Here is a 24,725-nt window from a genome sequence, read left to right as displayed (position 1 = left end):
TGTTAAGCAATGTCAAAAAATTAGCTGGAAGCAGGAAGGCACTGCAACTGTCTGGACACCTTGTTGATGTCATCAGTGGTTACATGTGGACAAAATTATTGGTATCTCTATATTTCATGTGCACATTTAAATATATGGTCAGAAATAAATGCAAACAAAGCAATTTTGATTCATTTTCCAGACCCGCTGACTCCAATTAAGGGTCACAGGGGGCTGCCTATCCCAGCAGTCAAAGGCCGTGAGGAAGGGTACACCCTGGACAGGACACCAGTCTATCGCAAAGCCACATATAGAAAAACAAACACATTCACACTTACACACGTACACACAATTTAAAGTTTCCAATTTATCTAACTTGCATGTCTTTGGATGTAGCGGGAAGCGAGAGCACCCATAGCCGGAGAGAACCCATGTAAACACAGGAAGAACATGCAAACTCCACACAGAAAGACCCCAGGTGTTCATGTGTCCATCCCCTGAGAAAACTGGCTGTAAAAGTGATGATTTACTGTAAATTTTCAAAGTGTGCCAATAATTGTGTCCAGCATACATTTTATATCAGGATTTATTATTTTCACTTTATGAAAACATTTTGTTTTGTTCTTGTTGCCAAATAACTTTGGACATTTTTAAAAATATTTTGATTAGATAAAATTGCTTTGTTTGCATTTATTTCTGACCATATGTTAAAATGTACACATAAAATATAGGGGTACCAGCAATTTTTGTCCATGTGTGTAGTTGAACTCATATCAGCTTTCATGTCATACTTATCAGGTCAGCTTTGGAAAAATGTACCAGTGCTGCATGCCGCAGGATCCACCACAAACAGAACCATCTTGGATCCTGGATGGACACTATCCAGGAAGAAAGCATAACTGTTAAGGTTTAAAGAAAAAAAGATTTCATCTCCATTTGGGAATCATTATTGTGTTTATGTTTACATGATAAAAGCTCTGCTAGCTAATTGCATCAGCAGGCCCCCCCCCACTCCCTTCAGAAAAGTCCTGGCTACGCCCCTGAAAGACTTTAACTGGGGAGCTGTTTTACCTTTGGAGCTTTTTTTTTCCATTCCTGTTTTGTTGTGCGTAAATTCTTTCCGTAGTCGCGTTCATTCAAGAAACCACACCGGACTGGAGTCTTTATTAAACGGACGCGCTTCCCTGCATACTTTTAAAGAAGCGTTTTCCGACAAACTAAACGCTCCCGAATAACTGTGACGTCACTTCCTCACTCTGTGCCCATCCCTTTGGAAAAAAAAAGGAAAAGTCACACAAACGACGGCGAGAAAAAGAACGAGGGAAAAGTGGAGTGGGAAGGAAAACCAAGAAAACCAGATGAGAAGTTGGATACTGAGGAGAGAGTCAACAAATTATCAAAAAATATTGTTTGAAGTAAGTTTTCCTCGCTTGTAATTGTTTTGTAACGCTCACCACAGTTTAATTGATTAGCAGTTATCGATCCACCAGGACTCTCGCGCCGTTCTCGTGTAAACCTTTATTTACTGTATTATTAGTCGTATCTAATACATTATCTTTGAGCATACGTATACTTTTACACTGCTTTATTAATGTAGAATGTGCCTTCAGGCTTTCTACTGTAGTAACTCGTTAATAAACATGTTAATAGTGTAATTAGTTTTTTTCTTGGCTTGGACAGTTGGTCAGGGTGAAAGTACCCACTAAGTAATGCTCTGGTGTTAAAGAATCCTTTTGCTTGTTTGTTTGTTTGAATGAGAAGGTTTGTGCTGATGTTTTTGTCCACACACAGCCCTCGGGGTAGACTAAAGTATGTGCTAGCGTTGCATTAAGTCAGTTTCAAGTACAAGTCCCAGCATGGCCTTCAACGGCAGCACCAAAACGCTGGTGTTGCACAACTTGGTGAACTCTTTAGTCTTGCCTGCTCTGATCACGAGGGGAGTCCGCTTTTAACTCACATTGTGATGTTGTTAATAAGTGAAAATCCATCCTCTTTCTTACCCTATTTGTTAGTCATGCCGCTCCACAAGACAGCCCGGGCCTCCCGCCTGGACCCAACCATGATCTCGGCCCCACTGGGTGATTTTCGGCACACCATGCACATTGGGAGGGGAGGGGACGCCTTCGGTGACACATCCTTCCTGTCAACTCTTGGCCCGGGCCCAGCCAGCGCTGACCAGGGGAATCCAGGGACCCTGCCCGACACTGACCAACACATACCAGTAAGCCACGGCAGTGTTACAACTGATGGTTCAGAAAGCGAAGTGAGCAATGAGCTACAGCACTCTGAGTCCGTCTCTTCTTTCACCCTGGACTTAGACCTGGATCTAGGCCCATCAATGCTGGGAGATGTTTTGGGAGTGATGGACGGACTGGGACTTGACACCAATGAGGACAACGTGCTCACTCCCAGCAGCTGCGAATCAAAGCAGGCAAGAGGGATGATGGAGACATCTGTGAATATGGAGAATGAGTTAAATGGGATAAACTTAGCTGGGTTGGAGCAAAGCCAAATGGAAGACAGCAAGATGCCAGAGGGGAATGGGAACAAGACAAAGGGGTTGAGACCAAAGGTGAGATTCAGTGACAAACGAGAGGAGATCATTCGACAGGCATCTGAAGAGGAGGAAGGTCAAGTATTTGACTTCCAGGATAAGGATCAGCTGGGGTGTTGTAGTCCAGTAATGGATGACAATGAGAAGGGAGGTCACATCGAGCTCACCAATCACAAAGTAGATATGCCACCTAGTCCTGCATCATCACATAGCTCAGAGTATGAAGGAGTCACCCCAACGGACAGGAGGGTCGAAAGCTGTCACTCAGAGACTGATTCAGAGGAGGAGGAAGCAGGAAGGGGTTACACATTTGAAGACGAGTTTGATGATGAAATTGGTCTATAGGAGATAAGCAGATTATTTTCTCCTTAAAAGTACAACTTTACTGTGTAGTATCACATGAAAGGGAAATTTAAGCAAAATATTTCCAAACATGCTGGATGTTTCAGGACTGAAAGTCACAGAATTTGGAAAAGACAAAACTGATTATTTGATCAGTAAATCTTTGTTTAGGTCATTGCTGTTTTAAGTTTGTTGCACTTTGATTAATCTCATTTATCTGGAAAATTTCTTATCAAACTGATTCTCAGTGGAATTTTTTTTTTATTCAAGCTAAATTAATTATTTTCCATGTCATATGCTTCTCAGATACAAATGTGTTTACTGATTTTTTTTCTTTGGTTAATTGTGCTTTTAAGGGAGATGAATGCAAACATTATTGTAGCATGTACAATATCAGTGTCATATTACTTTATTCCCTTTGCATGTTTATTCAAATATTTATGCCATCTCCTCATGCATAATGCAATTTTACAAGCTTTGTGAAATTAAGACATGTTTAGGAAATTAAGTTTTGTCTTATGAACTACTGTGAACTTATCACATATCTGATGTACAATGTGAGCTTGCACAGAGCAGACCAAAACAAATCTGTTTGAAGCCCATTTTAAGAGTGCAGTTATTTAGCATGTTTTCATCGTTGCCAAAGCGATTTATTGGGCAGTAAGATAGGCCTGAGACAATCACGGAAATTAAAGATTGCTGTCCAATGATAAATTAGGAGTGATTTTGTACATGCCTTTTCTTGTGTAATGATTGTTATTGAAAGAAAAAAAAATGTTTTATTTCGTTATGCTGCAAAGAGAAAGATCACGTACATCTATTGAAAAAAATGCTGGTTTAATAGATTTATTTTTTTTAATGCCATGAAAAATAAAATATTGCCATTTAGAAATCACTTGTATTTTTTTTTGAAGATGATTCTGAGCCAAAGTAATGATCAATAAAGTTATGATCATAAGTTTACATACACCTTGGCTGAAAAACTTTTCCCACTGCAGTTTTCCATTAAATGTTTGTCAGTCTGCTTTATTTCCATGTAGTTATTTAAAAATAAGCTTCAAGATCCATTTGTTTTTGATACTTATCTGAAAATCAGTGGGTAAATGTTGAAAAGTAAAAACAACAAAAATACCAATTTGATTTTGTTGTAAAAGCTTCAGAATATCTTAACTGGCATAATTCAGGGTTAGCTGGAGATCCCTAAGCTGCATCCAAATGATCACCTGAAGAAGCAGAACCTTTTAGAGTTTAGGAAGAGTGAATCTCTGTATAGGCTCCGAGACCCGCCGGTGCTGCTGCTCATCCCTGGATTCCACAGGATGAAGCAGATGAGAATCAACAACCGCCCATGGATGGGATGACAGTCCATCACAGGTTACTTCACCAGCCAAGGGTGATACCCATTTACAACGGGGCGGACTGGAACAATGCAAATGATGTCTTGATGGTTGGCTTGATGGTTTGATTATGTATGCTTATTCATAGCTCAGTTACTCTCCACAGAAGAACAGGAGAATAACCAAAAATAGCTTAAGAATTAAAGGGTTTAAGAGCAGTATTGGACCGACAAGTTTATATAGCACCACCACAGGTGTAGTCTCATGTCAGCATATAACAAGATGGATGACAGACTACATCAATGAAGTTCAACCAAATTAACACCCAGTTATTAAACCTTTGTTCTAGAGGTCTACTAAAACATCAAGATCATAATGAAGGAACTGATGGTTTGTTGTAAGGATCAATTAAAACTGACATCGTCCATTTTTAAGGTAGTTGTCCATCACCATAACCTATACATTTTATTGTATTAAAATTAAGTTAAAATTCACATTTAAAAAAAACCTTGGCATTCTGTGATCAATAAACTTTGTTTCTTTTATAGCGTTCATGTGTTTTCCCCTCATATCAAAAGCAATGATGCTTACTAATTTCTTTAAAGTCATGAAACCAAGCACAGAAATAAAAGGAGTTTAAAACACTTTATTTCAAGTGTAAAATTAGAAATACCTAAAATATTTCAGACATCTGTAAACCATCCTCATGTAAAAGTTGATCGGAAAGACCATATGGTGAGCATGAGGGCCAATAACTGTATAACCAAACATTACCCACCCTGCTGAACTACATATATACATTATTGCAAAAACTCATGAAACAAGCCTTATTTAAGGTTCATTACACAAATGTGTACTACTGTAAGTGTCCTGTCTTTCAAAACCCATGCATGCACTGTACATGCACACTATACAGAGATTGTCCTGAATAAATTAAAACCCGATAGCGCTGTGGAGATCAGAACACCAGGCACTTGCGGATGCCAGTGAATCTCCTTAATCTCTGACTGACCCTGGTGCAGGAACAGCAATTGTGGGGGCAACTCCTTCACTCCCTCTACCCTGGCTCCCACGTTACATGACTCCACAGACAGATCCCACTGGCTGATGACATCATCTGCTCCTGAGGCAGCGAACACACTGGAGTCCACAGGGTTCCACTCCACTGATGTGATGGGAGCACTGTGCTGCTTGAAGTTTGCCACAGGCCGCCCAGTCTAGAAGTACAGAGTATGAGAGCTGAGACGTGACAGATTCATCACATAAAATACTATCAAACCTAAAATCAGCACATCGTGTTAACTCCGGATTTGTGGATTCTTTTTTCACAATAAGCCTACTGAAGTTGCCCACATTGTTAATTTATTTTTATTGCACCAAATCATAAGGCACAATACAGAACTAAGGTTTAACCTTACCCACTCTATGAACAAGCACAATGGCAACAACAGTAAGGAAAACACCTTCAGCATTTTTTGGTTACAGGAAGAAACCTCAAGCAGACCAGACTCAGTTGGGTGACCATCTGCTATGGCCATTCTAACAAGACAAAACAAAACTACACAAGATTGTGACAGAACATACTATGACAGTAAGCTGCAGTTTAACAACCATATACAGACCAGGGTTACTAGGGGACAATACCAGTTTGCAGTATCATAGAAACATACAGTAGTGTTCAGAATAATAGTAGTGCTATGTGACTAAAAAGATTAATCCAGGTTTTGAGTATATTTCTTATTGTTACATGGGATGTTTCATGGGATGTACATGGTACCAGTAGATTCAGTAGATTCTCACAAATCCAACAAGACCAAGCATTCATGATATGCACACTCTTAAGGCTATGATATTGGGCTATTTGGAAAAAAAAAAGTAGAAAAGGGGGTGTTCACAATAATAGTAGCATCTGCTGTTGACGTTACAAACTCAAAACTATTATGTTCAAACTGCATTTTTAGCAATCCTGTGAATCACTAAACTAGTATTTAGTTGTATAACCACAGTTTTTCATGATTTCTTCACATCTGTGAGGCATTAATTTTGTTGGTTTGTAACCAAGATTTTGCTTGTTTACTAGTGTGCTTGGGGTCATTGTCTTGTTGAAACACCCATTTCAAGGGCATGTCCTCTTCAGCATAAGGCAACATGACCTCAAGTATTTTGACATATCCAAACTGATCCATGATACCTGGTATGTGATATATAGGCCCAACACCATAGTAGGAGAAACATGCCCATATCGTGATGCTTGCACCACCATGCTTCACTGTCTTCACTGTGAACTGAGGCTTGAATTCAGAGTTTGGGGATCGTCTCACAAACTGTCTGCGGCCCTTGGACCCAAAAAGAACAGTTTTACTCTGATCAGTCCACAAAATATTCCTCCATTTCTCTTTAGGCCAGTTGATGTGTTCTTTGGCAAATTGTAACCTCTTCTGCATGTCTTTTATTTAACAGAGGGACTTTGCGGGGGATTCTTGCAAATAAATTAGCTTCACACAGGCGTCTTCTAACTGTCACAGCACTTACAGGTAACTCCAGACTGTCTTTGATCATCCTGGAGCTGATCAATGGGTGAGCCTTTGCCATTCTGGTTATTCTATCCATTTTGATGGTTGTTTTCAGTTTTCGTCCACGCGTCTTTTTTTTTTTTTTTTTTCATTTTAAAGCATTGGAGATCATCGTAGATGAACAGCCTATAATTTTTTGCACCTGCGTATAAGCTTTCCCCTCTACAATCAACTTTTTAATCAAACTACGCTGTTCTTCTGAACAATGTCTTGAACGTCCCATTTTCCTCAGGCTTTCAAAGAAAAAAGCATGTTCAACAGGTGCTGGCTTCATCCTTGAATAGGGGACACCTGATTCACACCTGTTTGTTCCACAAAACTGACGAACTCACTGACTGAATGCCACACTACTATTATTGTGAACATCCCCTTTTCTACTTTTTTTTTTACTAATAGCCCAATGTCATAGCCTTAAGAGTGTGCATATCATGAATGCTTGGTCTTGTTGGGTTTGTGAGAATCTACTGGTACCTTGTTTCCCATGTAACAATAAGAAATATACTCAAAACCTGGATTAATCTTTTTAGTCACATAGCACTACTATTATTCTGAACACTACTGTAGGTATAAGACAACCGGTAATGGTATGCATAGCAGTATTCCCACCCCCATGTTTTTTGATAGATCAGCGCTTGACGTCGCAATCAGTCCACTTTTTCATATTGATTGCTTTAAGTTTAGGGGTGGGGGGCTGAATAGTGCACCTCTTCTTGCTGCGTTTGATGGTGCTAACGCGACATATTTGCATTGCTTTCTTTCAAACGAGCACAAAGTCCATTTCTGACAGATGGCACATGTGGTAAAACTTTCTCCCCTGTCAATCAGGTAGTGCTTTCCACATACAGTGCATCCGGAAAGCATTCACAGCACTTCACTTTTTCTACATTTTATGTTACAGCCTTATTCCAAAATGGATGAAATTCTTCTTTTTTTTTCCTCAAAATTCTACACACAATACCACATAATGACAATTTGAAGAAAAAAAAAAAAAACAATTTAGATTTTTGCAAATTTATTAAAAATAAAAAAGGAAGAAATCACATGTACATAAGTATTCACAGCCTTTGCCATGAAGCACAAAATTGAGCTTAGGTACATCCTGTTTCCACTGATCATCCTTGAGATGTTTCTACAGCTTAACTGGAGTCCACCTGGGGTAAATTCAGATGATTGGGCATGATTTGGAAAGGCACACACCTGTCTACATATAAGGTCCCACGGTTGACAGTGCATGTCAAAGCACAAACCAAGTATGAAGCTAAAGAAATTTTCTGTAGACCTCAGAGACAGGATTATCTCAAGACACAAATCTGGGGAAGGGTACAGAAACATTGCTTTGAAGGTCCCAATGAGCACAGTGGCCTCCATCATCCATACATGGAATAAGTTTGGATCCACCAGGACTGTTCCTAGAGTTGGCTGCCTGTCTAAACTGAGCAACTGGGGGAGAAAGGCCTTAGTCAGGGAGGTGATCAAGAACCCAAATGTCACTGTGTCAGAGCTCCAGCATTCCTCTGTGGACAGAGGAGAACCTTCCAGAAGGACAACCATCTCTGCATCAATCCACCAACCAGGCCTGTATAGTAGAGTGGCCAGACGGAAGCCACTACTTAGTAAAGGCACATGGCAGCCTGCCTGGAGTTTGCCAAAAGGCACCTGAACAACTCTCAGACCATGAGAAACAAAATTATCTGGTCTAATGGGACAAAGATTGAACTTGTGGGCATGAATGCCAGGCGTCATGTTTGGAGGAAACCAGGCATCATCCCGACAGTGAAGCATGGTGGTGGCAGCTTCATGCTGTGGGGATGTGAGACTAGTCAGGATTGAGGCAAAGATGAATGCAGCAATGTACAGAGACATCCTGGATGAAAACCTCCTCCAGAGCGCTCTTGACCTCAGACTGGGGTGACGGTTCATCTTTCAGCAGGACAATGACTCTAAGCATAAAACCAAGATATCAAAGGAGTGGCTCCAGGACAACTCAACAACTCTGTGAATGCCCAGAGTGGAATCCGATTGAACATCTCTGGAGAGATCTGAAAATGGCTGTGCACCAATGCTCCCCATCCAACCTGATGGAGCTTGAGAGGTGCTGCAGAGGAATGGGCAAAACTCCCCAACAATAGGTGCATCAAGCTTGTGGCATCATATTCAAGAAGACTTGAGGCTGTAATTGCTGCCAAAGGTGCATCAACAAAGTATTGAGCAAAGGGTGTGAATACTTATGTACACGTGATTTCTTAGTTTTTTTATTTTAATAAATTTGCAAAATTTCAAATAAATAAATGAATACATTTTTCGATGCTGTCATTATGGGTGTTGCGAGTAGAAGTTTGATGGAAAAATTAATTTATTCCATTGTGGAATAGTGCTGTAACATTACAAAATGTGGAAAAAAATGAAGCACCGTGAATACTTTCCAGACGCACCATATCACCAGTAAAGTTGATCTTATTATTAGTATGATAGCATGATAAAAAAAATTTATTGTTTCTTTGTCACACCATCTCACCCAGGAATCTGAACTTGGTGTAACTAAGAAAGGAGAAGACAGCCCCATCGAAAGTGTAGCAGCTTCTTTTCTGTTGTTTTAGTTAAATACGGTACCTTTTTTTTTTTTATTAAGATTTTCCACATATGCACTTGAGTCCGGCAGCACGGTGGCTTAGTGGTTAGAACTGTTGCCTCACAGCGAGATCGTGGGTTCAGTTCCTGTCTGTGGCCTTTCTGTGTGGCCTTTCTGTGGGGAGTTTGCATGTTCTCCCCGTGTTTGCGTGGGTTGGAATCTTTAAACTGTCCGCAGGTGTGCAAGTGGGTGTGAATGTGTTTGTTTGTGGGCCTGTGACAGACTGGCATCCTGTCCTGGGTGTACCCTGCCTCGCGCTCTATAACTGCTGGGATAGGCTCCAGCCCCCCACAACCCTTAATTGGACTAAGTGGTTGAAGATGAGTGTGTGAGTGTGATATCAAATTATCATATTTACCTCCGCCAAGGAGGTTATGTTTTCGGTCACGTCCGTTTGTTTGTTGGTTTGTTAACAGGATTACTCAAAAAATCCTCAACGGATTTAAATTCAATTTTTACCAGGGGTGTATCTTGGCCTAACTTAGAAGTCATTAAATGTTGTAATGATCCTGAACACGATCCGGATCCAGTACTTTTTTAAAGGATTCTTTGCAGGATAGGGCCAATTTCAACATTTTTGCATCTAACTTCATGAAGACGGGTCACAAAGGCTGAACAAAAATTAAGTTACGACAATAATAATTTAGCATTTGTTTCTCCTCACTGAATAAAGTTGTTATTAGAAACTAAAACTTGAGTAGTTCATGCAGTTTCTCTTTATAAATACATTTGCTGAAGATCTAAGGGTTTAAAACCCTCTGGGGCCAACGCTGTTGTATGCGACGGCTGAGACCAAGCTTTACTAAATTACAACCCCTGGCAAAAATTATGGAATCACCGGCCTCGGAGGATGTTCATTCAGTTGTTTAATTTTGTAGAAAAAAAAAAGCAGATCACAGACATGACACAAAACTAAAGTCATTTCAAATGGCAACTTTCTGGCTTTAAGAAACACTATAAGAAATCAGGAAATAAAATTGTGGCAGTCAGTAACGGTTACTTTTTTAGACCAAGCAGAGGAAAAAAATCCTCAAAACTAACACCTGCATCATATCAGATCTGCTCGTTAGTCTGCATCTAAAAAGGAGTGAACACACCTTGGAGAGCTGTTGCACCAAGTGGACTGACATGAATCATGGCTCCAACAACAGAGAGTAAATCATCACGCAATGTTGCAAAAGATGTTGGTTGTTCACAGTCAGCTGTGTCCAAACTCTGGACCACATACAAACAACATGGGAAGGTTGTTAAAGGCAAACATACTGGTAGACCAAGGAAGATATCAAAGCGTCAAGACAGAAAACTTAAAGCAATATGTCTCAAAAATCAAAAAATGTACAACAAAACAAATGAGGAACGAATGGGAGGAAACTGGAGTCAACGTCTGTGACCGAACTGTAAGAAACCGCCTAAAGGAAATGGGATTTACATACAGAAAAGCTAAACGAAAGGCATCATTAACACCTAAACAGAAAAAAACAAGGTTACAATGGGCTAAGGAAAAGCAATTGTGGACTGTGGATGACTGGATGAAAGTCATATTCAGTGATGAATCTCAAATCTGCATTGGGCAAGGTGATGATGCTGGAACTTTTGTTTGGTGCCTTTCCAATGAGATTTATAAAGATGACTGCCTGAAGAGAACATGTAAATTTCCACAGTCATTGATGATATGGGGCTGCATGTCAGGTAAAGGCACTGGGGAGATGGCTGTCATTACATCATCAATAAGTGCACAAGTTTATGTTGATATTTTGGACAATTGAAAGGATGTTTGGGGATGATGAAATCATTTTTCAAGATGATAATGCATCTTGCCATAGAGCAAAAACTGCAAAAATATTCCTTGCAAAAAGACACATAGGGTCAATGTCAATGAGCAGATCTGATTTGATGCAGGTGTTAATTTGGGGGATGAAAATTTACAGGGTGATTCCATAATTTTTTCCTCAGAATTGAGTGAGTCCATATTTTTTTCCTCTGCTTGGTCTAAAAAAGTAACCGTTACTGACTGCCACAATCTTTTTTTCTTGATTTCTTATAGTGTTTCTTAAAGCCAGAAAGTTGCCATTTGAAATGACTTTAGTTTTGTGTCATGTCTGTGATCTGCTTTTTTTCTACAAAATTAAACTGAATGAACATCCTCTGAGGCCGGTGATTCCATAATTTTTGCCAGGGGTTGTATAAATAACTTTTTAATGAAATGAGACAGAAACTTACATTTTTTGCTGAAAAGCTAACTCCGTGGACTTTTGAGCCACCGCCCACCATCTTTGTACTACTCATAGAAGCTGTGTGATGACGTGAGCAATCTAAGTGTCCAATCGGAATTGGTTCACCGTCACATGGTTTTCCAAAATCCAATTATAGGGCAGATTCACCTCACGTGACACACCAAAGATTGTTTTTAGGAGTGATGTGTTACTAGTTGGCTCGTTTGAATAGCCCCCTGGCTGCTCCAATGTGCCCTGCGCCATTACGCACAGCAAAAGTGAAAGTGAGCAGACGGAGAGCCTCTCATACAATCTCACATGCTCAAACAGTGTGTGAGTATCAGGATTGCTCAACTAGTTTTCCTGTGAATGTTACTGGATAAGCCTGTGGCAAGCTCTCTCGCTCTGGTGTAAAGCACTGTTTACCATATCAGTGGAGCGAGGGGCTGCTCCTCAAACTGAATGAACCTTGAATTGTCTTTCAGAACAGAAGAGAACAAACACACAGTCAACTTTCTAGTAGAAGATGGTGATGTGACCTTTGTGTAATAGCAGACAGAAATTGCTTTGAGATAAAGACAAACACAACAAAGACCATTTTGTATATATTGTTCAAAATGTGCATTTGTGTTTATTGCTTGAACCTTTGTGTTGTACAGTCTTTCACACAAGAGGCCAAATTACCTTTATAAAGTGTCAAAACAGTTGTTTATTATAGTTTGCTGTGTGTTTTGAATAAATGTGTGGAAAATTATTTTCTGGTTTACTTTTTCCTTTCTTATTGTAAACTAGAACTATAGCATATATATATTGAAAGTACAGGTTGTCCTGAAAAAAGAGACATAAAACCTGATTGTGGGATGCAGGGAGAGCTGTTAACAGCAATAATAAAACATTTATGCGTGAAACGACGTGGAATAAGTCTCTTTGCCAAAGGGTATTCCATGGGACGTCATTGACCCTATGGCCTTGGCGGAGGTTTGCACTCTCCGATTGCTTCTAGTTTACTTTTAAATTCAGTCCAACAGGCAACCATGTCCTTAAAGGAAGCAGTGGAAGAGTTGTCAAAAAACAAGTAGAAGTGACCAAATTCAGAATCAGCAAGCAAGGTCAAGGAAACATGAAATTCAAGTGTGGGTCATAACACAGAGGTAAAAAGTGACTATCAATGCAACAGAGCAGTAATGGAGCTTGAAACTTGGGGCTCTAATTGCTGCCAAAAGAGCATCAACAAAGTATTGAGCAAAGGGTGTGAATACTTGTGTACATTTCTTTCTTTTTTTTTTTTTTTTATATATCAATCAATCAATCAATTTTTTTTATATAGCGCCAAATCACAACAAACAGTTGCCCCAAGGCGCTTTATATTGTAAGGCAAGGCCATACAATAATTATGTAAAACCCCAACGGTCAAAACGACCCCCTGTGAGCAAGCACTTGGCTACAGTGGGAAGGAAAAACTCCCTTTCAACAGGAAGAAACCTCCAGCAGAACCAGGCATTTATATATATATAAATTTGCAAAAATCTCAGAAAAGCTTTTTTTCCCTACATTGTCATTATGGGGTATTGTGTGTGGAATTTTTAGAAAGAAAATTAACTTCATCCATAATGGAATAAGGCTGTAACATACCAAAATGGAAAAAGTGAAGCGCTGTGAACATTTTCCAGATGCACTGTAAATACACATTTTCTTCTCATCATTCTTCCTGCTTACTAAGCAAGGTTGGTGGCCAAGCAGTTAGTGTGCTTGTTTCCAGTGCAGAAGATTCCCAGTTCAAGGGACTCCCCCCTCCCCATTTTCCACGTAATATGGAGTTGCATCAGGAAGGGCACCAGGCATATAACTTGTGCCAAATCAACATGCAGATCTTGATTGGATCTGCTGTGGTGGACCCAGAGTGAAACAAGGGAGAAGGTGAAGGGACTTAGTATGTTTCTTGCTGATACAGACTGTGCCGGTGTGTAGCCAGAGGGGCGAGGGGATGGAACACACACACACACACACACACACACACACACACACACACACACACACACACACACACACACACACACACACACACACCACACACACACACACACACACACACACACACACACACACACACACACACACACACACACACACACACACTCCCAGAGTCAAGGTCCACTTTTGAAGACATTTTTGTGTATAACAATTTTTTTTATACAACACATGTTTACTGTATAATGGTTTTATCACAATTCTACAGTAAGTGTAACTGAAGAGCCACGTTTAAAATAAAAAAGTCAGTTAATTAAACTTTTCTATATAACTAAAGTGGTATGTGAAATAATTTTTTTTTTGTAACCATAATTAATGCTAGGGCATAAAGGGATCCGTTTGGGGTTGTACATTCAAAATCAGGTCATTTATACTTAAGGAAGTCATAAATATGAAAATGATTGATGGTCTTGGTGTTACTAATGTTATTAAAAAGATATGTAGGTTGTAAAATCAGGCTGGGATAGGGTAAAGGTAAGAAAAAGGTGAAAATGTGCAAAAGAAAATACTAATACAACACCTATTGAGCAGTACAACTCAATTACTCAATAGCTGAGTTACACTTCGACACCACAACATGTGCATGCATTTAAATAAAGTGAATATAAGCCATATTAAGCACAAAAATGTATCAACGTTGTGATATGTATTGTATCGGCAGTCCAATGACACACATATCTGGTTTTGAGAATCGATATAGAGCTCTTTTGTTTACAATGACTGGATAGTTGAAAATACAATAATGAGGTGAAGATAAGAACCCCAGTCAAACAGTCTCTGTTAGTATGTCAGTAAATGTACTGATGTCACATCACTCACTGACACCAGAGAGTTCCCACTGGCTCCAGCCAAATGAACTTCCAGTCTTTCCCCAACACACCCCATCATCCAGCAATGTGAGTTCCTGAGTTCAAAAGTTCCCACATAGACAAGATGCATTTTAATGAACCCTTGCACTGAATGGTTGTCTCACACACACACACACACACACACACACACACACACACACACACACACACACACACACACACACACACACACACACACACACACACACACACACACACACACACACACACACACACACACACACACACACACACACACACACCTGAATTATTTAGTCTGAGTATCATACATAAAATAAAGACTAATAATTCATGAAGGTGCTAATACAGCACCTCTTTTACTACAAACCTGCAGGAGTGGGAAGATTCTCTCTGACATCAGCTAAACGTTTGAGGCAAGACATTGGTTTTTACCTTAAACTGTCGAAGATCCCATACTTTCAGCAGTCCATCATCCCCCCCTGAGAGGAGGAATGGCTCACTCCTGTTCCAGCTGATTACATTGACATCTGACGTGTGTGCCTCATCGGTTGAAAGCATGGAATTGGGAGGGGCGCGGATATCCCAGATGCGAATCGACTGATCCACTGAACAAGATGCAAAAACCTGAGGACAAGAATACAAAGACAATATTTATGAAACAAAGCAAAATCAATCATTCAGACTCTTAAAAATGCCGTGGCTCACTGTAAAATCTGAAAATCTTCTGTTGCCCAACCAAGTTTTTACATCCCAATTCTGATAGTCACAAGCCCAAGATGAAGTATTTCAATATATACAGAAACTACGCAGACTGATTCCAGGTCAGGAATATTCAGAATAACATGCAATTTAAGTCCCATGGCTTTACTTTATTACATTAAAAAATGCATTTACATTTTTAGGTAATTTTAAGATTTATTACAAATCAAAGATATATATATATATATATATATATATATATATTTTAATGACACCTCAATGCTCACTAGGGGCCATGTGCCACAATTTGGGAATCATTTTCCTAAATCCTGGTCTCCCAAAACAAGGAACCTAACATCATTAGGCAACAAATGATGCTTAATGATGTGATGTCAGGTATGAAGCCCTGCTTTTACCATGTCTGTAAAAAGCAGGGCTTCACACAGTTGTGCAAAACTATTTTTGTAATTCTTGGATAAATTTGAGTTCACGTGAGTCAGGCCAGACAAAGGTCATTGTGTAGCCAAACACTGTGTACAACAAACAGTACTGTGGCAGCATCAACAAAACTTCAGACTGACATGCAAATCCACATATCAAGAATAAAAACAGAGCTGATTTAATTACGGTAATGAATACAACCGTGCATAAATTACACATGCTGGCCTGTCATTTGCAGTAATAACAGTGAGTCCGCACAGAGTTGCTATGCTGCAAACAGATGTTTTAACTCGGCATACTTTGATTCTTTCCAATCACACTCAGCTTTTTCATCCAAGAACCTCATCTGGGGAAACAAATGACATAAAAAGCCCCCCCGCGGGTAAACTCTTCCTTGCAGAGGGGATTGAAGATGCCAGTCTGGCATTTTGGCTGTGAGGAAACTCCACTGAGCTCGACTTGGATACATATCTACCATCATTGATGTGTCAACCTACTGTTGCTTCCGTTGGAGACCACTGCAGATCCTCCACAGACTTGCTGTGGGAGCTGAAAGGACGCTGGTCAATCTGCCACGAGGTCCCACCTTCCCGTGGCTGCCACACATGGATATTCTTTCTGCAGTCACCGCTGACGAGACGACCTAATGAGAGAGATGAGAATGTCTCTGGCGTTAACTGACACCAGAATATTTAGATTACACCGATTTAACATGAGGAGAACTTTTGATTAGTATGAGAGAAAAATAAAGATGCTGCAAAAGTGATGTAACAATTGTACAGACCAAATCAATCATTAAAATGTAAATCTTGTGCCATTTGCCATTCTAAGTGGGCTTCTGTAACACCTAAACAGATCATTGTCATTTGATGGATATACAGTGTGTCAACATGGAATTGATTATTTGTGCCACTGTGTTTTCTGTGATATTTAGTTCCATTTACTGTTCATTTTGTTCCAGCACTCCACTGATTGACTCCACCTTTTCATAAAAATGCATCCATGATACAAGGAAGCTAGTGCATGTGGACTTTGCCTTGATGAGGATCTATTTAGGTGTTCTATGAAACAAATAATGAATGTTTTCCATCCATGAAATGAAAGAGTATTTATGGAATATTCTAGCTTTTAACTCATGCAACTATTCATACCACTGCACGTCAACATTCAATTGTATAATAATGTGCATTATTATCACTTTACCGAGGCATTGCCAGGCCGGTATAGTAGATTTACGTCGACTCTACTTGGCTATACCTGCCCGCTGTGCGTAAACAAATGACGTCATAGCGCACGCAGCCCAAGAACTGTCCGCAGAGGAAAAGATGAAAAGGCGAGAAGTGTGTGCTGGTCCCAATATGGATATTAGAGATGATTTTCTCATGGATAGTACGACAATGAACAGCAGCCAAAGCAGGCAGCTTGATGAGGATGCATTGCTGAATGTGGAGAGCAGCGCGCGCGCCAGCTGACACAACAAGACTTAAGTCAGCCAACTTTTTATGTACGTTACGTGTTGTGTATCTCAGTAAAAAGTGTTAATAATGCAAATAACATGCTGTTGTCATGCAGTACGCATTTTCTGAGTCCCTCCGTTCACGCCCAGTCGCCCAAAATGATAGATATTCGCCCGAGTTATTTTGGGCGACTGGGTGTGAACGCTGGGCCTCTAAAAATGCATACCGCCCTCCAAAAGCAAACGGAGGTGTTCCTTTGTCTCGCTTCCAAAGCGAATCGGTCGTGACGCGCGAAGCCTCCGCTCGGCTTTGCATGACAAAATCTCTTGTTAAAAGTGAAATCTGCCGGAAAATGGCTGATGTCCAGCTCTTGTGATAACCAGAGAAAGAGCACACGACGGTCTCGTATCCACAGAGCCATCAGCTCAGAAATGGTCCGGTGGCTTGTGCCGTGTCGTCGCAGCTCGGAGCGCGGCGCGCTGAGCGTCCTTAAAGGGGTCCTTAAAGCTGTACTACCAGACCTTATTCTCTGTGAAGCCCGTAAAATTTTCACCGAAAGCCAGATAAATTTTTAGAATAGTTTCTAGGTGCCAGTCTCTAACAGCTTCTGAAAAAATTCTGATGGAAAAAAAAACCCAAATCATTCCGCCATTTCCAGACAATGAAAATCCGATAACGGGGCGGGACCACTCCTTCCACAAGGCGTGCTCACAGGCGAATGACGTCACCGACAGGCGTGGAAAAACTCACGCATGAGCACGAGGGTTCAAGCTTGTCTGAAGTGAAAACATATGAATCAAATCCATATAGTTAAAAAAATAAATAAATAAAAAGGTACAATACTTTATGGACAGACCTCGTATGTATCTACACTAGAGATGTTTATGATGACGGGACTTGAGTTTGTGTTGTGTTAAATGTGTTTGTAGCATGGCCCAAGCAGATGGTCACCCCTTAGAGTCTGGTCTGCTTGAGGTTTCTTCCTCAATACATCGGAGGGAGTCTTTCCTTACCACTGTCGCCTGTGTGCTTGCTCTGGGGGTTGTAATGAGTACGTATATATGTATGTTTGTATGTATATAAGGGGTGGGCGTTTATAAGCTTTGCTTCTGCTCACCCCCTTTTGGTCACACATGTCACAGTGGAATTGTCTTGTGTATCAGTTTTTTTGTTACTGTTGAGTTTGTGTGCCAAATAAATAAATAAATTCATTCATTCATATGCATGAAAACTGGATTCAAAGAATTCACCAAGAAGGGTGTCCAAAATCAAAGGGTGTCCACTAAATCCGAAGCAGCAAGGCCAAAAAATTCCAGGAGTTGCTAGTTCCCTGGGCTAGTGCTCAAAGACCCTTTATGCCTACTCCTGATGTTATGAACAAGGCAACGTGAACTTGAACGCTTCTACAAGGTACAGGTTTGATCATTTATAGCAGAAATCCATATAAATAAAAATAAAATAACAGCAGCATAACAGCTTGCTGAGGCTCCTGCCATGACATGCATGAACCTCTCCAAAAAAACTTAGCCATGTGTTGGCCAATAAAAGGTTGCAACAGCTCTGACTGGACCACTGCTACACATCTGGTGTCTTCTTCATTTGGACAATTGGACAGCTACACTGTGTTGTCCAAACCGGTGCTGACTCATCACTGCATATGAATGCTTGCTCACACTAGAGTAGTCCTCTCTGTCAGTGTTTCCCAGTCCTGGTCCTGGGGACCCACAGTGCTACATATTTTCCATTTGTCTTTGAACTCATCAGAGCAGATCAACTCAGTCAGGTGTGTTCCATTGTTTAGTCAGCTGCTGATTAGCGGAACACACCTGACTGAGCTCTGATTAGTTCAAGGGCAACTGGAAAATGTACAGTGCTGTAGGTCCCAAGAACCAGGATTGGGAAAAAACTGCTCTGTTGGTGGTAATTGGTAGCTTTCAACAGAATAGTATTCTTTCAGACTTGAGAGACAGAGAGTGAGAGGTACCTTGCCACAGGTACAGCATGACCTCATTCATACTCATCCCCGTAGAGACGGTGCCTGCTCCCAGACCACCAATAACTAGCAAAAATCTATTTAAGCATAAAAATTCAAAAAGAAAAAATTATATAGCATCTTCAACTGCACCACAGACTAAAACAGTTAAATGTGGTCTATTAAACATTAGGTCTCTCTCTTCTAAGTCCCTGTTAGTAAATGATATAATAATTGATCAACATATTGATTTATTCTGCCTTACAGAAACCTAGTTACAGCAGGATGAATATGTTAGTTTAAATGAGTCAACACCCCCGAGTCACACTAACTGTCAGAATGCTCGTAGCACGGGCCGAGGCGGAGGATTAGCAGCAATCTTCCATTCCAGCTTATTAATTAATCAAAAACCCAGACAGAGCTTTAATTCATTTGAAAGCTTGACTCTTAGTCTTGTCCATCCAAATTGGAAGTCCCAAAAAACAGTTTTATTTGTTGTTATCTATCGTCCTCCTGGTCGTTACTGTGAGTTTCTCTGTGAATTTTCAGACCTTTTGTCTGACTTAGTGCTTAGCTCAGATAAGATAATTATAGTGGGCAATTTTAACATCCACACAGATGCTGAGAATGACAGCCTCAACACTGCATTTAATCTATTATTAGACTCAATTGGCTTTGCTCAAAGCTACCTAAAGCTACCTAAACTCTGTAAGTGAGATAGAGTATCTCGTCAATAGTTTTACATCCTTATTGAAGACAACTTTGGATGCTGTAGCTCCTCTGAAAAAGAGAGCTTTAAATCAGAAGTGCCTGACTCCGTGGTATAACTCACAAACTCGCAGCTTAAAGCAGATAACCGGTAAGTTGGAGAGGAAATGGCGTCTCACTAATTTAGAAGATCTTCACTTAGCCTGGAAAAAGTCTGTTGCTCTATAAAAAAAGCCCTCCGTAAAGCTAGGACATCTTACTACTCATCACTAATTGAAGAAAATAAGAACAACCCCAGGTTTCTTTTCAGCACTGTAGCCAGGCTGACAAAGAGTCAGAGCTCTATTGAGCCGAGTATTCCTTTAACTTTAACTAGTAATGACTTCATGACTTTCTTTGCTAATAAAATTTTAACTATTAGAGAAAAAATTACTCATAACCATCCCAAAGACGTATCGTTATCTTTGGCTGCTTTCAGTGATGCCGGTATTTGGTTAGACTCTTTCTCTCAGATTGTTCTGTCTGAGTTATTTTCATTAGTTACTTCATCCAAACCATCAACATGTCATCAACATACTTGGCCCCAGAAATCTTAGAAACATGGTGTCTAACCAGATCCTTACTCTGGATGGCATTACCCTGACCTCTAGTAATACTGTGAGAAATCTTGGAGTCATTTTTGATCAGGATATGTCATTCAAAGCGCATATTAAACAAATATGTAGGACTGCTTTTTTGCATTTACACAATAGCTCTAAAATTAGAAAGGTCTTGTCTCAGAGTGATGCTGAAAAAACTAATTCAAGCATTTATTTCCTCTAGGCTGGACTATTGTAATTCATTATTATCAGGTTGTCCAGAAGTTCCCTGAAAAGCCTTCAGTTAATTCAAAATGCTGCAGCTAGAGTACTAACGGGGACTAGAAGGAGAGAGCATATCTCACCCATATTGGCCTCTCTTCACTGGCTTCCTGTTAATTCTAGAATAGAATTTAAAATTCTTCTTCTTACTTATAAGGTTTTGAATAATCAGGTCCCATCTTATCTTAGGGACCTCATAGTACAATATCACCCCAATAGAGTGATTCGCTCTCAGACTGCAGGCTTACTTGTAGTTCCTAGGGTTTGTAAGAGTAGAATGGGAGGCAGAGCCTTCAGCTTTCAGGCTCCTCTCCTGTGGAACCAGCTCCAAATTCGGATCAGGGAGACAGACACCCTCTCTACTTTTAAGATTAGGCTTAAAACTTTCCTTTTTGCTAAAGCTTATAGTTAGGGCTGGATCAGGTGACCCTGAACCATCCCTTAGATATGCTGCTATAGACTTAGACTGCTGGGGGGTTCCCATGATGCACTGAGTGTTTCTTTCTGTTTTTGCTCTGTATGCACCACTCTGCATTTAACCATTAGTGATTGATCTCTGCTCCCCTCCACAGCATGTCTTTTTCCTGGTTCTCTCCCTCAGCCCCATCCAGTCCCAGCAGAAGACTGCCCCTCCCTGAGCCTGGTTCTGCTGGAGGTTTCTTCCTGTTAAAAGGGAGTTTTTCCTTCCCACTGTCACCAAGTGCTTGCTCACAGGGGGTCGTTTTGACCGTTGGGGTTTTTCTGTAATTATTGTATGGCCTTGCCTTACAATATAAAGCGCCTTGGGGCAACTGTTTGTTGTGATTTGGCGCTATATAAATAAAATTGATTGATTGATACTCACAGCATATTTTAGTTACTTTGAAACTTTTTTCTTGGAAATTTTAGTGCAAGTCTGATTCACTTACCAGGTACTGTAGGTGACCAATCAACTGCAAAGCCTTCAATCATGTGGCCTGAGAAACTGAAGAGTGCTGTGGCTTCTTTCTGCTGTTTGACAAAAGCTGCCATGACAGCAGAACTATGGACAGCCTCCAGCTGTGGTCGAAGATCAAATATTTCAACTTGACCCTTTTCTGACCAGACAGCAGCCAGTGACTGCTCTCCACGCTGAGTCGTCTGAAAGTGTAAAAAAAAAATAAAAAATAGTCCACGTAACTGGGAAACAACAGTTTATGAAAACAGCGTGTTTTGCACATACACACATGCACAAACATACTCTGACTCTGTTAATCCCTCCAAAGTGAGGCATCATGGCCAGTTCCATCTGTGGCTTCTTGTCTTCATCCTCTTCCTCTTCATCACTGTCTTCTTCACTGCTTTCTTCTCCTTCTTTTTCTGTCTCTGTTCCATGAAGGTTGTGCATGCGCATGACAACAAGTCTACGAGATTGGATAGAACGCATTCAAAACAGCAGCAATGGCACCAGAGAAACTGGAGTTTCAAGTAATCAAGAACACTGTGAGGTAGTATGTTGAAAGTTGCACACAGGAATGATGCACACTCAAGATAAATGTGTTCTGTTCCCACACAGCACAGTAAGTAGGAAAATAAGATGGAGCCTCCAAGATTTTGGAGTAAAATGCTACAAAAAATGCCCGGCCCACCAAAAAGACCATATAGAAAAGAACAAATGATGCACAAGTTACATTAGTGTTTTAATTTATTGCTTAGTTTGTAGCACGATGTAGAGCATCCTGGGACAGGAAGACCCCACACTTGGTAAAGAAGGCACAGCAAAGACTCCACTTCCTGAGAATCCCCAGGAAAAATAACATAAACCAGAGACTGCTTGTCTTTTTACCACTCTACCATGGAAAGCATCCTCACATACTATCTCTGTACGTGGTTTGCCAGCTGCACAGTGCCAAACAGGAAAGAGCTCCAAAGGGTTACCAAAATGGCAGAGATCATTGGGTGCCCTTGACCCACACTGGGGGACCTTCATGGATCTTACTGTCTCAGTAAAGCCAACACCATCCTAAAGGACTCATCTCACCCTGGCCACTCTCTGTTTGAGCTATTGCCATCAGGCAGATGATACAAGACCATTTCAGAATCAGAATCGCCTTTATTGTCATTGTAATTTGCATTACAACGAGATTTGAGTGCAACTCCAAAAAGGTGCTTTCCGTGGTGCGAGTAATTTTTAGCCAATATAAAAGATAGTGAAATTTAACGGTAAATTATTCAGAGTATATGTGCAACTAATATAAATATAAGGTAAAATAAAATAAAATGTGGACCAAGTAAAATGTAAAATGAAAATTATATACAACTGCGGAATCATATTACACAGGAAAATTGCACATGGTTTACAGATATTGCACAAGAAACTTGAAAGGTGCAGGGTAGAGTGAGTTGTTATTGTTCAGTGCAGTGATCACTCTGGGGCGAAAGCTGTCACTGAGTCTGTTTGTCCTAGTTTTGATTGACCTATACCGTCGGCTGGAGGGTAGTAGGTCAAACAGGTGGTTGCTGGGGTGGGATGTGTCTTTGGTGATGCCGGCAGCTCGCGAGACCTACCTACCTAATTTAAAGCAAGTACAAAAATTACTAAGGGCCCTTGGGCATGGTCCTTAATCCCCAAGTTGCTCCTGGTGTGTAGTGAGCATCTTGCATGGCAGCACCCTGACATCGGTGTGTGAGTGTGTTTGTGTGAATGTGAGGCATAATTGTAAAGCACTTTGAGCGTCTGATGCAGATGGAAAAGTGCTACACAAATGTTGGGAACCACTGCCATTTTTAACGAATGTACCAGCACAAATATGTTGTGATAACTTTTATTTGCCTACCCCCCCCAAAAAAAAAAAAAAAACATATCGGTCTGGCTCTCGAAGGCAGCAGAACCTTTAAGGAAAAAACTCTGCTGCATAACGTGTGAGCACGTTTAAAATATATGTGGTGTACGAAGGTGTTTTGCGGACCTGTTGCTCAGAGCTGTGTCACCCTGCGTGCCCGCGCACAGAAGCATGGCCAGCGGGAACTGCTCCCTGCCGTCTCCGTGTCCATCTCTCAGTATGTCGAAGCTCAAACACGGAGCACCTGAACGCAACGCAACGCAACACAACACAACACGTGACGTGACGCTGCAGTTCGTGCACGGTCTGCTTCATAAACGTGCCCGTTATGAGGACACGTGGCGGTTCAACTTGCCTGTTTGACACTCGTGGTACATGCGGTAAGCGGTCCTGTCCATCTCCAGCTCCTCCCCGGGCTGAAGCGACTCCATCCCGGGCACGTAGACTTTCTTCTGCCCCTCTCCGTCAGCTCCTTCTTCCTCCTCCATGCCCTCCTCGTCTTCATCACTGCTGCCCGCTTCGTCTACGTCCTCCATTTCGCCTTCTTCCTCGGCAAACGTGTCTTCAGAGGGTGCAGACATCTTGGCAGACGGTGATGTTTTTGCTTACATCCGGTATGACGAAAGGTCACGAGGTTTAAACACCACGCCCACCCCCTCCCACCCCTGTTTACGGGAATTCAGATGGCCCTTTGGCTCGCGAGTCCTGCTGCCAGGAATGATCAGAGATGTCTGGGAATTATCAAATTCATAAATCTAAAAATCTGAGCCTGACATGTGAGAAATTGGGAATAAACACGAGGAGGGTCAACTCGACCTAGTAAGGTTCACCTTTGTCCCCGAAATCGGGTGTAATTACATGACTAATCCAACCACTTTTTTGCATGAGGGCGTGCATGCACTGAGGATCAGGATAGGCTCCTGTTCTTTTGACATGCAAGATCTGCTGCCGCGCAGACTGAAACGGGAAAGAATTTGGGAGAGGCTGCACAGCTGGGTACTAACAGGTACAGATACATGTTGGCTGTATGAAAATAAACTGTGCACAGGCCAGATTAACATACTTTGAAGGGGTCTTACTGAACAAAATGTAGGTATGCAGTTAAATATAGTCAGGGATTAATTTTAAACATCCTCAAAGTTAAAATATAGCACAATGCTAAAATATCCCCGGTTGTATGAGCATAACAATAGGAAACAGAATGTGACCTTTTGACCTCTTAAAATAGGTCAAGGTTAGCCATGTTTGAACTTGTCCAAGGTCGGTGTCCCAAGAATGCTCCCTGTGAATTTGAAGACCCTA

At 40.9% G+C, this 24,725-nt stretch overlaps 2 protein-coding genes across 2 annotated transcripts; one reads left to right on the top strand and one right to left on the bottom strand.

Moving 5' to 3' along the window:
* Positions 1-1,244: 1,244 nt before the first annotated feature.
* Positions 1,245-3,520, top strand: cdc42ep5 (CDC42 effector protein (Rho GTPase binding) 5). Its single transcript, XM_034174643.1, has 2 exons — positions 1,245-1,394; positions 1,992-3,520. Exon 2 carries the CDS (start codon positions 1,994-1,996, stop codon positions 2,876-2,878), a length of 885 nt encoding a protein of 294 aa, XP_034030534.1. The 5' UTR covers positions 1,245-1,394; positions 1,992-1,993; the 3' UTR covers positions 2,879-3,520.
* A 1,323-nt stretch (positions 3,521-4,843) lies between these two features.
* Positions 4,844-24,049, bottom strand: grwd1 (glutamate-rich WD repeat containing 1). The gene is made up of 7 exons (XM_034174642.1): positions 23,779-24,049; positions 23,550-23,667; positions 21,842-22,004; positions 21,531-21,741; positions 16,123-16,268; positions 14,918-15,109; positions 4,844-5,429 (listed from the first exon to the last, which is right to left on the bottom strand). Exons 1-7 carry the CDS (start codon positions 24,002-24,004, stop codon positions 5,121-5,123), a joined length of 1,365 nt encoding a protein of 454 aa, XP_034030533.1. The 5' UTR covers positions 24,005-24,049; the 3' UTR covers positions 4,844-5,120.
* Between the last annotated feature and the right edge of the window lie 676 nt (positions 24,050-24,725).

The sequence above is a fragment of the Thalassophryne amazonica genome, chromosome 7 (assembly GCF_902500255.1).
Source record: "Thalassophryne amazonica chromosome 7, fThaAma1.1, whole genome shotgun sequence".
NCBI lineage: Eukaryota > Metazoa > Chordata > Actinopteri > Batrachoidiformes > Batrachoididae > Thalassophryne > Thalassophryne amazonica.
This window is presented reverse-complemented; position numbering and strand designations above follow the sequence as displayed.

Coding starts and splice junctions, on each gene's coding strand:
- cdc42ep5 (XM_034174643.1), top strand. CDS start 1,994: ATGCCGCTCCACAAGACAGCCCGGGCCTCCCGCCTGGACCCAACCATG.
- grwd1 (XM_034174642.1), bottom strand. CDS start 24,004: ATGTCTGCACCCTCTGAAGACACGTTTGCCGAGGAAGAAGGCGAAATG. Junction 22,005..23,549: donor GACACAGCTCTGAGCAACAG/GTCCGCAAAACA, acceptor CCAATCTCGTAG/ACTTGTTGTCATGCGCATGC. Junction 5,430..14,917: donor GGGATCTTCGACAGTTTAAG/GTAAAAACCAAT, acceptor CTGTACTTCTAG/ACTGGGCGGCCTGTGGCAAA.